Raw genomic sequence first — 12,723 nt, forward strand, 5'->3', positions numbered from 1 at the left:
CTGAACATTGGTAAACTAGACTGTGACTGTCTTGAAGTCAGCAAGATTCATGTCTGCTTTGCTTGCAGCTGTGTCCCAGCTAATAGCAGACTGCCTGACATGTTGTAGGTGCTCATTAAATATTTGGTAGGTAATATGGAGAAGGAAAGTGGGTTTGCACTTGGCCATTGTCACTGTCAGCTGAGGAAGTTTTTCTCACACTGTTTCCAGAAGTGCATCCTCCACAGTTAATCAACCCTGGAGGCCCAGGTCTGAGCTCTGCCCTCACCTTCACCCTCCCCTAGGTGGGCGGGGCAAGCCTCCCTGACCAGGCTGGGTGTTCAGGGGAGGTCAGCCACCTTCAGGGACAGTCAGCAATCCAGAAGCCACTGCACCATGAGTGTCTCTGCACTGAGCGCCCCCAGAGCCCTGGGCGGTGTCTCTGGGCTCCTGCAGGTGGCCTCCCTGCTCGGCCTGGTTCTGCTTCTGCTCAAGGCAGCACAGCTCTACCTGCACAGACAGTGGCTGCTCAAAGCCCTCCAGCAGTTCCCGTCTCCTCCTTCCCACTGGCTCTATGGGCACATGCAGGAGGTAGGATGGAGTGGGATGGGGAAGTGGGAGGGCAGGGAGGGCCGGGGCTCTCAGACCATGGTCCTGGTGAGCAAGCCCATGGGACGAGGCCTTGTTGTGGGGTGAGCACGTGGCCTCACAAAAGGACCCAGCTTACCTCTCAGGTCTTGGCTCCTCATCCCAGTCTGGGGAGCTCCCTCCCTCCCAGGACCCCGTGCTGGTGTCCTTGGGTCTGTCAGACGCTCCTTCCTTAGGGAGATCTGCAGGCTGTCCTGGCAGCCCTGCACTTTGAGGACAGTGGCTCTTCCTTCCTGAGTCTCCCCCGTCTCCAGGCTGAGCAGCTTCAGCTGTTCTCATAGAACAGGCTTCTAGATGCTTCCCTGCCCCATCCCTCAATCGCATCCTCTCTGCCTGGCCCTGAGCTTGCCTGGGAGCACAGACATCAGTCTGCTGGATGCTGGCCTGTGGGCTCACTGTCCGTGGAGATGACAGACAGGAATCTAAGAAGGTGTCAGGTGACAGGAAAAGAGGCCCACCTGCTGGGTGGGGGTTTATGTCAACTGTAGGGACAAACTGGCTCGGTTTAAGACTGAGGAATTTTCCAGTCTCCTGATTTCGGTGCTTAAACCCTGACAAGTCGCTGGCACACATGAGCGAGGTTCCCAGGATGATGCCAGGTAAGGAGAACTGACATTTGAGTTGCACCATCCACAGGGTGAGGTCGCCCGCCTGGTGTCCTCCCTCAGTGGACTATGTGCTCTCGGAACCGAGCGTGAAATCCCTCTCACCCCCAGCACCCTGCACGGAGCCTGCGCAGAGGGCTGCCCATCCAGTGTGTGGAGGGACAGGAAGGAGGGAAGGAGCGGCTTACAGGCTGGGCAGGGGCAGCCCCTACCCACCCAGCACTGGCAGCACTAGCCTGGTCGGCGGGGGGCTCAGAGCCACGCCAGGGGCCACCTGGAGAGGGGCTCATCAAGGGTTTGTGGACTGAACAAATGCTGGGAGAAAATCAGGGGTTGCAGAGAGCTGAGGCCTCCCTTTCTCTGCAGCGTGATTAGAGTAGAGTGGAGCTAAAGACGGGAACCGGAAACAGCCCGAGCCCCATGTGGGCTGGCCCAGTACCTCTCTCCCCTCTCCTTCCTAATCTCCTGCACCCCAGCTTACTCAGCGTCCTCCCCGCCTGCCTGGGCATTCTGGCCTCTGGGACTCTGCTCCCATGTGCCCTCTACCTGGAATGATCTTGTCCCTCATATGTCTGTCTACAAAGGCTCAACCCCAAGCCACCTCCTTCAAGATGTCTTTCTGGGTCTCCCAGGAGCGGAGGGGACAACCCTTCTTCCCTTGGCTGTCCTTCTCATAAGGCAATGCTAACCGGATTCAGCTAGTTTTGTCTGCAGTGTCATAGCTGTGAGCTCCTTCTGGGAGACCCTGCCTCTGGTTCATCTTTGTAACCTGAGAGCATCTGGGTAAATGATGACTCGATGAATGAGCAAGTGCATGACGAAGGGCTTTCAAACGTCCCGATCTGAGTTAGGGCCCCTTCCCCAAAGCTTCCCCAGAGGCTTGGTCTTCCCTCCATCACACATTCATGAGCCCCTACGGTTGTCATGTCCTCAATCTCGCTGTCTCCTCCTGGAGGCTCCAAACAGACAAGCATCTACAGCCGCATCCTCATTCAGTGCCTTAAACCAGTGCCTGGCACATAGTAGATGCTCAGTAAATACGTGATCAGTGAAGGAACCCATCCCAGAGTAGGCAAGTTGCCTCAGAGCTGGTGAGTCCTGATGGTAGAAGGATGCAGGCAGAGATTAGATACCAAAGTGGCAGATGGTTGCTTTGAGTTACACAGAAGCCATTGAATTAAAGACGAGGTGACTGCATGGAACATGCCTAGGACCAAATGTTGCTGAGAAATCCAGAGGTGATAAAACGAAGCTGAATCTGCAAGGTTAAGGAGAGGCAGTTGCTCTGTGGCAAAGAGGAGGGGCAACCAGGTAGAGGAAAGAACCTGGACAGAGGCCTAGAAGTGTGAGCAGGTGGGGCCAGTGCAAGGCGCACAGGCAGCAGCATCTTTGCGGGCAGAGCAATGGGTCCTGTGGACTCACCAGCCCAGCAGGAGGCAAGAATAGAGAGGGTAAAGCCAGAAAGCAAGGGCCTTTGTGGTCCAACGTGAGGAGTTTCAAGAGATTCCTCTGGGCGGTGGGAAGTGCATAAAAGTTTCTGGTTATTGGTAAGTGAAAATAAGATTTAAAATACACATATAAGAACCTTAGTTCAATACCATTTTCATGTATACATCCAGAATCTATCCTATCACTGTGTATACGCTCAATATGTAAAACAATATATACACGGGCTTCCCTGGTGGCACAGTGGTTGAGAGTCCGCCTGCCGATGCAGGGGACACGGGTTCGTGCCCGGGTCCGGGAAGATCCCACATGCCGCGGAGCGGCTGGGCCTGTGAGCCAGGGCCACTGAGCCTGAGCGTCTGGAGCCTGTGCTCTGCAACGGGAGAGGCCACAACAGTGAGAGGCCCGCGTACCACAAAAATAATAAAAAAATAATAATATATACACATACAATTTAGTACTTAGTTTTTTTCACTTAGCCATATACATCCGACACTTTCATATTAGCAAACATTTACATGTATGCTGGGAAAATAATGATGATATATAGCAATCAGTAAGCAAAAGGAAATTAATATATAAATTTATTTTTTTAATGTAATCTATTTTATTCTCTAACTAAAATTCTATGACAAAACTGCTTATCAAGTGATACGAATTATCATAAATTGCTCATGCAAATGTTGTACGAATCACCTCCCAAAGTTCTTTACACCAGGGAGTGAATCCCTGATGTAAGTTTCTGTAGGCAGTTCGTACTGGTGGCCCAGGGCTCTACCCAACAAGGGGACAGAATGTGGTCTTAGGACAAAGGTGGACAGCCAGCAGGTCTGGGGCAGAGCCCAGGTCAGAAGAAATAGTTCCAAACTCCTAGTTCTGCTGATCGATCCAGAACGATCTCCCTGTACCCATCCTGCCCTTCACCCCCACTCCAGCACTGGAACTCAGAGAAGGGTTTTATTGATTTATCTTTCCCTTGGGGACAGTTCCAAGACGAGATCGAGCTGCGACCCCTACTGAAGAGGGTAGAGAAGTACCCAAGTGCCTGTGCTCGCTGGCTGTGGGGGACAAAAGCCCTGGTGTTGATCTATGACCCTGACTACATGAAGGCGGTCCTGGGGAGATCAGGTGAGAGGGAAACCCACATCCCAGCAGGAGAAAATCTTCCCTCTCGGGTACATGGCCCTGGATCTGTGAAATTCCAGAAGAAACTGGCACTACAGCCATCAGTACCTGGCTCCCTACCAGCCGTCCTTGCAGCCCACAAGCCAGACTAAGGCCAGCATCACTCACGCACAGTGAGTGCTTCAACACCCGGATGGGGCTGGCTTCTCTTTCCTGTCTTACTTTCTTTCTTGTTTTAACCCAACTGAGATGATCCCAGGTCTGGAAGACAATTCCCTGTCCACACTGATGTAGGTTTGGCACCTCTCACTGTTGCCTGTCCTGGGTCATGAAATGGCAAAACCACCACAAACTGGAGGAAAACCACAGGCTCCTTTTTACTCTGTGGTGCTGAGCAGAGCCTATCTTTCTTGCCGATTCACCGTCTTAGTCCTGTGGGTGTTCTGCTGCTGGGACACTGAGTCTGCCTTCCTGGGCCCACAGTGACCATCAGGACAGAGAGAGTCAGGGATGGGAGGCAAGAGGGAGGTGGCTAGAGACAGACTGCCAGCTGACCAGCATGAGGAATGGAAGGTACCACAGCTGCTCTGGGGGCTGCCTGCCTTGTTCGCTGCCCTCCACTTCCCTTCCTTCCCTTTCAGACCCAAAGTCTCACGATGCCTACAGAATGCTGATCCCCTGGATTGGTAAGTACATTTAAATACAACTGCAGTCCACCCACCAGTTAGGTTTACCAAGAGCTGCCTCTTTGGTAATGGAGAACAACGGGTACGAGGCACCCTGTCACCACTTCATCTCTCAGTCAAGCCTCATTTCTCTCCTTCCAGTGAAACTCTCACCCTTTGTAATGGTGCTGAGAGCCCTCCTGAAGCTCAGCCTCTTCTTCATCACTTCTCAGTCCTCTGCGATATTCTCGGCCTGACTATTAATTCTTCTATCACCTGCCCCCCTACTCTTCTTCAACCTCTGTCTCACAGCTGTCATAATCACATCCTATGGACCAGCCTTTCTGGAAATTCACATTCCTGAACTGTACTAGCCTTTCCTACCTTTGCCCATGATGTACCTTCTCCTGACACCCTTGGTTCCTCCCAAGTTTTCCCTAGTCGTCCCTCTGATCCAGGCTCCCTGACCCACACACACACCCATCTGTGGCCCAGGGAAAGGTTTGCTTTTGTTGGAGGGGCAGACGTGGTTCCAGCACCGGCGGATGCTGACCCCAGCCTTCCACTACGACATCCTGAAGCCCTACGTGGGTCTCATGGCCGACTCTGTCCGAGTGATGCTGGTGAGTCTATCCCTCGTCACCTGGACCCACTCTCATCCAACACAGCTGACAAAGTCCACTCTCAGACCCTTGTGTCCCTCAGGTGTCCATCAGACCCAGCCCCCAGAATGATGCAATCAGAACGTACTCTGAGACAGAGCTCACCAAAACTGGATGGGACAGAGGGGTGCCCAGGCAGCAGCTTGTATCCACAATTTGCTCTGAGGCAAGGGAAAGCAGGAACATAGTGTATTCAGGGTCCACTCTCCTCTCATCTCCACATCTTCAACACAGAGGATTAGAGCAAGGGTCATTCCCCTGGACAGCGGTGCAAGCTGCCCCCGGATGCCCTGGACAATGGCAGCTTCAGTGGCAGAGTGGACATCCCAGGATGTCACTCAACTAGTCTCTGGCCTGGGGCCCAGGGCTTCTGCATGGAATTGAGCCGCTCACGGGAGGAAATGAGGCCACGTCTACACTCACAGAGCCAGGTCTTGACAAACATCACCTCTGATCCAGACTGAGCACCTGCTGGTCTCAGTTAACAATGGATAAATGAAAGGAATCGCCCCTTCATACGAGCCCAAATAGAGTCCCTTAACCTTTTCCTTGCCTTGAATATTTGCTTATAAGAGTTGGCCATCTCCTGTCCAGTTCCGATCTCAGGACACAAAAGATTACCCGTTTGTCCCTTGAGAAACAATGTTTTCTGGTCTGCCACAGGGTGATTATCATCATAAATTGTTCCTAGAATTCAGAATTGATTCAGAATATTATGAGAGAGTATAATTAATTACATAATAAATGATCCCGAGAAAATAGACATCACATTACACACATGTGTTACAGCTTCAAACTGCTAAAACACATCTGCTTTGACAGTGAGAAAAACTCATCAGAAGATTTAGAGAGACAGAGAGAGAGCCTGGCTTTGTCAGCACAGGCCTTCTGGGGGAGCAGAGCAGGGTCAATGTCCCCCTCCCACCACAGGACAAGTGGGAGGAGCTCGTCAGCCTGGACTCACATCTGGAGGTCCTTGGACACGTCTCCTTGATGACCCTGGACACCATCATGAAGTGCGCCTTCAGCCACCAGGGCAGCATCCAGACAGACAGGTCAGTGACAACCTTTCAACAGCAGGGTCCTTGTTCTCACCAGCTGGGGAGGACTTACCTGAGAAGCAGTTAGGGCAGCGTGGACACTTATGAGCTCTAAAAGCAATATTCTGCAGAGAGACATGGACCACAGTCAAATTCCACCCAGACCAACCTTGACTCAGTCACAGGTCCCTGATTCCTGCACAGGGAGAAGCCTGGCTGCTCAGGCCACTTGTAAAGGACTAAGTGCCTCCAGGGCTGTGAGGCAGAAATAACAAAGCCTCAGTGCTGCCTGTCCCCGCTGACTGAGGAATCCCCACCCGGAGCCCCACTCCGTCTCCAGGTCAGAGGCTCCCTCCACTCCAGTCTCCTCTGCATCCTCTCCCTTCAGGAACATCCAGTCCTACATCCAGGCCATCAGAGACCTTGGCAATCTGACTTTTTCCCGATTAAGAAATGCTTTCCACCAGAACGACATCATCTACAGGCTGAGCCCTGAAGGCCGCTGGAGCCACCGCGCCTGCCAGCTGGCCCATCAACACACAGGTTCTGCTCCTCCTTCTGGGTGGCTCCTCCCCTGACCTTGACCCCGCAGGCAGAGCCCAGACTCCTGCTTCCTCTTCAGGGGCTGGCACACACCCACACTGTGTACTTCCCTGGTGCAGGGGTTGGGACCCGAGACGTCAGGGTGTCAGGTGAGGTGCAGGGAGACACATGTGTCACCACGTTGCTGACGGTGGAATGAGACCCCCTCCCAGCATCATCCAGGCAGAGCTTCCGTGGGCTGTGCTATTGAGGGGATTCCCAACCTGGATGAGACGATGCTGGAGCTCTCTGCCCTGACATGTGCGCCCATTCCCACCCTCGTCCTCATCCACCTGGTACCCAGATTGGGCCTGAGGGGCAGATAGGGCTACGGTGGGTGCTGCATCTGAGCCCCCAGGAGCCCTCAGCTCTGCCTGGGAACCACTGTTCTGGGACAGATGGAGTGATCAAGATGAGGAAGGCTCACCTGCAGAAGGAGGGAGAGCTGGAGAAGGTGAGGAGCAAGAGGCACCTGGATTTCCTGGACATCCTCCTCTTTGCCAGAGTGAGTGTGGGCAGGAGAGGCCTGAGGCTTTGCCCAGAAGCACAGAGGAAGGGCAGACCCTGCACTCCCCCTGCCTCCGCAGATGGAGAATGGGAGCAGCTTGTCTGACAGGGAGCTCCGTGCCGAAGTGGATACGTTCATGTTTGAGGGTCACGACACCACAGCCAGTGGCATCTCCTGGACCCTCTATGCTCTGGCCTCCCACCCTGAGCATCAGCAGAGGTGCCGGGAAGAGATCCAGAGCCTCCTGGGGGATGGCGCATCCATCACCTGGTGAGTGCCCAACAGGTGGGAGGACCTCGCCCCTCCGCGAGTGGAGGACCCCTGGTTGCCTGCCCTTAGATGGGCTGTCTTTCAGGGACCACCTGGACAAGATGCCCTACACCACCATGTGCATCAAGGAGGCACTGCGACTCTATCCACCAGTGCCGTTCATTGGCAGATATCTGAGCAAGCCCATCACCTTCCCTGATGGACGCTCCTTACCTGCAGGTATGAACGTCACCCACACCCACTGAACTAAGCACTCTGCAAGACCACGTGGGAGATCAGAAATCCACATGTGCTTTCCAGCCCCTGGATGCTCTGTCTGATGTTTCCGCCTCAAGATAATTAATATTTCCTCTGCAGTTTGGAGGTTTTGTAAAACGCCTGACACAGAACTTGAACCAATGAGAGCTCAATACGCAAATGCTAGCCCTTGAATGTGGGCTTGTAATGGAGCCCTATAATTCTAATTCCTTGAGACGTGAAGGCTTAAGAGAAAAGCAGAAGTAAGCAAGGGGATGTGGTTCTTTCCATATGGGGTCTAAGTAAACGAGGGAGTTCAGGGAGTCCATTGTCATGGGTCAGATGGTCCAGTCTCTGAGGAGCCCTCAGGTGGATGGCCGAGAGCAGCTGATGATCAGGTCTGAGAGCCCTGCCATGGTTGGAGGCCACCCATTGGCTCACCGCCCAGTGGGTCTGAATCCCAGCCCAGCCACCTCCTCTCTGTGGGATCACAGACACATCCCTCAACCTCTTGGAGGCTCAGGTGCCTCATCTGCACATGGGGATAGGAGTGCCTTCCTTGAGGGCTGCTGTGAGGATTAGATGAGTTAATGCACTTTCCCCGAGGGCTCATGATGACACCTGATAACTGTGAGTTTTCATGTGAGGCGATCCTGATACTAAGCCTCCAATTCTTTTCCTTCTCAGTCCTGGCCATGGTTACCTGCTCCTAATCTGTGCTCATGTGCTTGGTCACCTCCAGCCCACCTGTCTTGCAAGAGCACCATTTCATTCAGAGGGATGGAGGGTAGCTCTCATGGTGGCTCCCAGGCCTTCTGTGCACATTGCCCCTGTTGCCATGGGTACCATCAATCTTCTCTCTCTCCCACCTGCCCCACAGGAATCCCACTCTCCCTCTCCTTTTATGGGCTTCACCACAACCCGAAGGTGTGGCCGAACCCAGAGGTATGATGGCCATGGGAGGAGGGAATGGGATGCTCTCTCCAGACCAGCACCTCTCCTGCTCTGCTCGGGGATTCTTGTCCCCTGGTGGATTGGTGCAAGGAGTTTGACCCCGCCTGCCCTGGCCCCGGTGCTCTCTCTGCAGGTGTTTGACCCATCCCGGTTTGCACCAGGTTCTGATCGACACAGCCATGCTTTCCTGCCCTTCTCAGGAGGATCCAGGTGAGGCCTTCTGTACCTGGGGCATCTGGGTGTCACTGGGTGCTACCTGATGTGTGTGACTGTCTACATTCATATGTGGTGTATGCAGTTATGTCCCTGTGTGTTGGTGTGTTGAGAAGGCAGCATGCGTCCCCATGTACAAGAAGGCCTTCAGGGCACGCCACGGAGACCTTGACCTCCTGACTTCCGCAACGACCAGCCACATTGCCATGGCCGTGGCCGCTCCAAAGTATTCCAGGGTTTTCCTCACTTTAGGAGTATGACTTTTCAGCTTTAGAATTTTTCATGAAAGGTAAACTTCAGATGTTTGCTTCTCCCAAGTATCAGTCATCTTAGAAGGTGGTTTTCTCTCTTGGCACATTTCTAGTCCAGCCCACTGTCTTTTTTACTTAATTCACCAATCCACCTCTCACTGTATCAGCCGTCGTGTTTGCATGGGTTTCGATTTCCAGCTGCCTTCCGTGTCCTGAGGCTTCAAGCTATGTATGTGATCAGTTACAGTTGCCGTTTGAAGAAAGCCTTGTGTGTCTTCTCTCTTTCTGTAGTCGAGCCCAACAAACTTATAACAGCATATTAATATACACATGACAGCTTTTCTAGTTGCCAATAATCTATACATGTAGCAGGGATTATATACCATAGTCCAAATATCTACAGAGTCTAATTTTGGCAAAAAAGGATGGAATTGAAGGCAATCAAGTGCTTTTGAGAGAAAACTCACTATTTTGTGTTGGACGCATGCATTTCAGAGGTTCTTGCCGTGTAAAATATAAAGCACACAGGAAATAGCTGTTAACCCGGATGATACACTCGAAAATGACTCCTGTGAAAATCTTCAACGGCTACAGATCCCCTCCGAAATAGTAACTTCCATAACTTTGGAACTACTTAGTAATCCAAGTTTTTTCTGAGCCTGTAATTCTGTGAAATTTTCAGTTGGTGAATCAACCTTCACAGAACAGGCTTGACGCAACACGTTCCCGGAATTTGCTCTAGTATTTGGTCAGTGCCAAGGTCCTGTTCTTCCTTGTAGACATTGGCTGCAGGTCATGCGGCTGCCACCAGAGGACCGGGGGTACCTGGCAACTCAATTCCTAGGTCAGAATTAATGTTTAATTTTACTCCAGTCCTTTCTTTTTCAATTCAATTAACTTTGTTCAAATAGAAAGCTATTTATTAACCTGTCTCTGTGTGCCAAACCATATATTACAAGATGGGAACACAGAGACGAAAGGAACTTTCCTTGCTCTGAGAGTTCACAGTCAAGAGGCAACTACCGCTATTCAAGACAGACATGCGACGTTTCCATAGTGTAGTGGTCAGTACGTTTGCCTTACAGGACAGACATCATGCATTCATCCACTCTTTCACTCATTCATTCACTGAGCAGATTGTGGAATGTTCCATGTTTCTGGCACTGTCCTGGTCACTGGACGGTGATGTGTCCTTGAGTTAACACTAAAGCTCCTTGGGGATGTGGGAGAAAGAGGCGCAGGCGGCAGAGGCGGGAGGCCAGGCGGTCACTAGACTGAGTCTTGAGCATGTGGCCGGCAGAGGCGGGGGGAGGGGACCTCAACAGCAGCGGAATGAGGAAGAGGGTCTGGACAGGTGCGAGGTGAGTGCGGAGCAGCCCAGAGAGCGCTGTGACGCCAGCTGAGGCCCTACGACGTGTCCTCCCTGTGATGGAGGGCGCAGCAGGCCCCGAGCCACCGTGGCTGCAGTAGCGGGAGGGGAGGCAAGGAGACTGGAAAGGCCAGTGAGGAGCCCACGGGATGGGAGGAGGGGCCTTGCTGGAGTAGAATGGGAAGGCTCCAGGGGCGGGTTGACTGCGGGGCTGCAGGGAGACAGGAGGCCGGAGCATTAACTGGGAGGCAAGTGGTCCAGCAGGTCGAGGGGCGCTAACCCGTGGCCCCTCCAAGAAGCCTCCCGGTTGCCATCCTGACTTCCTTACACAACTCCGTCCTGTCCTGTCTGGGGACTGGGGCCCCTGCTTGTCTGCCATGGGTGGTGAGGGCCCGAGAGTTGCCCACACCCCCCTACAGTGCCCTGGCCTGGACAGAAACCAGAAACTGCCTGTGGACGAGTGAACAAAGTACTAATTCACATTTACTGATTCACGTGACTTGACCCTGTGGCTTAGAAGGCAGACCTTCCCCAATAGGACTTGCTACTACTGAGAGCAGAAGTAGGAGTTAGGAGCTAGTCCTGGAGAGAGGTGGCCTTTGTAAGGGTCAGGGGGAGAGGGTGGACCGAGGCTTGGGCGGCACGTTCAGTGTGACCCGTAAGGAAGGGATCGGGGCTGGGCCACGTGGAGGAGAGCCCTGAATGCCCTGTGCCCGGCAGGGGTTAGAAGCCTCTGCTCACTTCCTTTTCCCTGCCTGACCCAGGAACTGCATCGGGAAGCAGTTTGCCATGAATGAGATGAAGGTGGCCGTGGCCCTGACCTTGCTTCGCTTTGAGCTGGCACCCGATCCCTCCAGGGTCCCTGTTCCCATTCCAAGAGTTGTGCTGAAGTCCAAGAATGGGATCCACTTGCAGCTCAGGAAGCTCCTGTAACGCTTGTTGGAGACAAAGACGAGCTCTGAGGGCCCCTGCCTGCCACCCTGTCTCACTGTCACTCTCTCCCGTCCTGCCTCTGTGCCCACTTCCTGCTTCTATCTGCCCACCTGCCGGCCTACCTCATGTCCTGCCTCCTGCCCGTCAGACGTTCTGCCCTCCTCCTCTCACCTTTCTCCAGGCTCCCTATCTGCTTATCTCTCCATCTGTCTCTGACCCACCTGTGTCTCTGACTGTCCACCTAAACCCTGATCGCCTGCCCTCCTCCAGTCTGTCTACTCTCTCCCTGTCTTTCTCCCCTTCTGCCTGCCTGTCTGTCCCCGAATTCACTTCCTTTTGCTGATAAAATAATTGGTCACAGCCTTAAGGACTTCAAACCACACAGAGTTATTCTCTGACAGCTCTGGAGTCAGAAGCCGGAAGTGGGTTTCCCTGGACACAGCCAAGGTGTTGGCAGCGCCCCCGGTGCAGGGATGTAGGAGAGCATCCCTCCCTTTGTCTTTTCCCACATCTAGAGCTGCAATCCTTGCGTTTTTTGGCTCCTGGGCCCTCCTCCATATTCAAATCCATCAGCTTCTTCAAATGTCCCCCTGCTTCAGTCTTCACATCGCCTTCTCTTTCATAAGGCCCTCTATGATTACACAGTCCCACTCAGATAAAACAGCCTTGCTCTGAGTTCCGGGGATTAGGACACGGACACCCTGGGCAGCCGTTACTGTAGCTGCTGAGTCCTGCGTGACTCCCATCGCCTTGGGCCCCCGATCACTCCCGTGTGTTACGGGTCTGCCCATTTGTCACTCACCTGGCTTCCCCTCTTTCCCACTCCCTGGATAAATTCACAATGTCATATGGAGCGTGTGTGTCTTCCCTTGCAAGGAGCTGGATCGAATGAAAGAGAGAGAGAAGGGGAGGGAAGGCAGAGGAGACGAGGAGAGGACATGACCCCTGGTCTGTGGGCCCAGAACCCCAGCAGGACAAGCGTGTCCCAGCGCCCCTGCAGCCTCACACTCTGGGGTCCCTCACGCCCCACAACCCGCCTGTCACCTGAGGCTCCCACGGCAGCTGAGTCAGGAGAAAGGGCTCGTCTCCAAAGGCTCAGAGGGAAGAAGCTCACCCCGGGCACCTGTCAGGGAAGGAGCCTCCCAGCTATTGTGTGGTAGCTTCCTCGCTACATCCTTAGAGGGGCCCAACTGAGACAGGCTGGGCCTGGGACCCTTTGCTGTAGCGCTGCAATTC

General features: G+C 53.5%; 1 protein-coding gene across 3 annotated transcripts; it reads left to right on the forward strand.

Annotated features, from left to right (window-relative positions):
- The first annotated feature begins 355 nt into the window (after positions 1–355).
- On the forward strand, positions 356–12,334 carry LOC137218698 (cytochrome P450 4A11-like). 3 transcript variants are annotated; one of them, XM_067726040.1, is made up of 12 exons: positions 356–570; positions 3,665–3,806; positions 4,445–4,489; positions 4,964–5,091; positions 6,061–6,185; positions 6,559–6,713; positions 7,151–7,257; positions 7,340–7,530; positions 7,616–7,749; positions 8,648–8,712; positions 8,855–8,931; positions 11,319–12,334. In XM_067726040.1, the coding sequence occupies exons 1-12, from the start codon at positions 376–378 to the stop codon at positions 11,485–11,487; spliced, it is 1,533 nt and encodes a 510-aa protein (XP_067582141.1). In that variant the 5' UTR covers positions 356–375; the 3' UTR covers positions 11,488–12,334. The 3 variants fall into 3 exon arrangements, with proteins under 3 accessions (XP_067582141.1, XP_067582144.1, XP_067582143.1); XM_067726042.1 differs by lacking the exons at positions 356–570; positions 3,665–3,806 and adding an exon at positions 4,033–4,093; XM_067726043.1 differs by lacking the exons at positions 6,559–6,713; positions 7,340–7,530 and having other exon boundaries at positions 7,151–7,283; positions 7,572–7,749.
- Positions 12,335–12,723: the final 389 nt, after the last annotated feature.

The sequence above is a fragment of the Pseudorca crassidens genome, chromosome 2, assembly GCF_039906515.1.
Source record: "Pseudorca crassidens isolate mPseCra1 chromosome 2, mPseCra1.hap1, whole genome shotgun sequence".
In the NCBI taxonomy this organism is placed as follows: Eukaryota; Metazoa; Chordata; class Mammalia; order Artiodactyla; family Delphinidae; genus Pseudorca; species Pseudorca crassidens.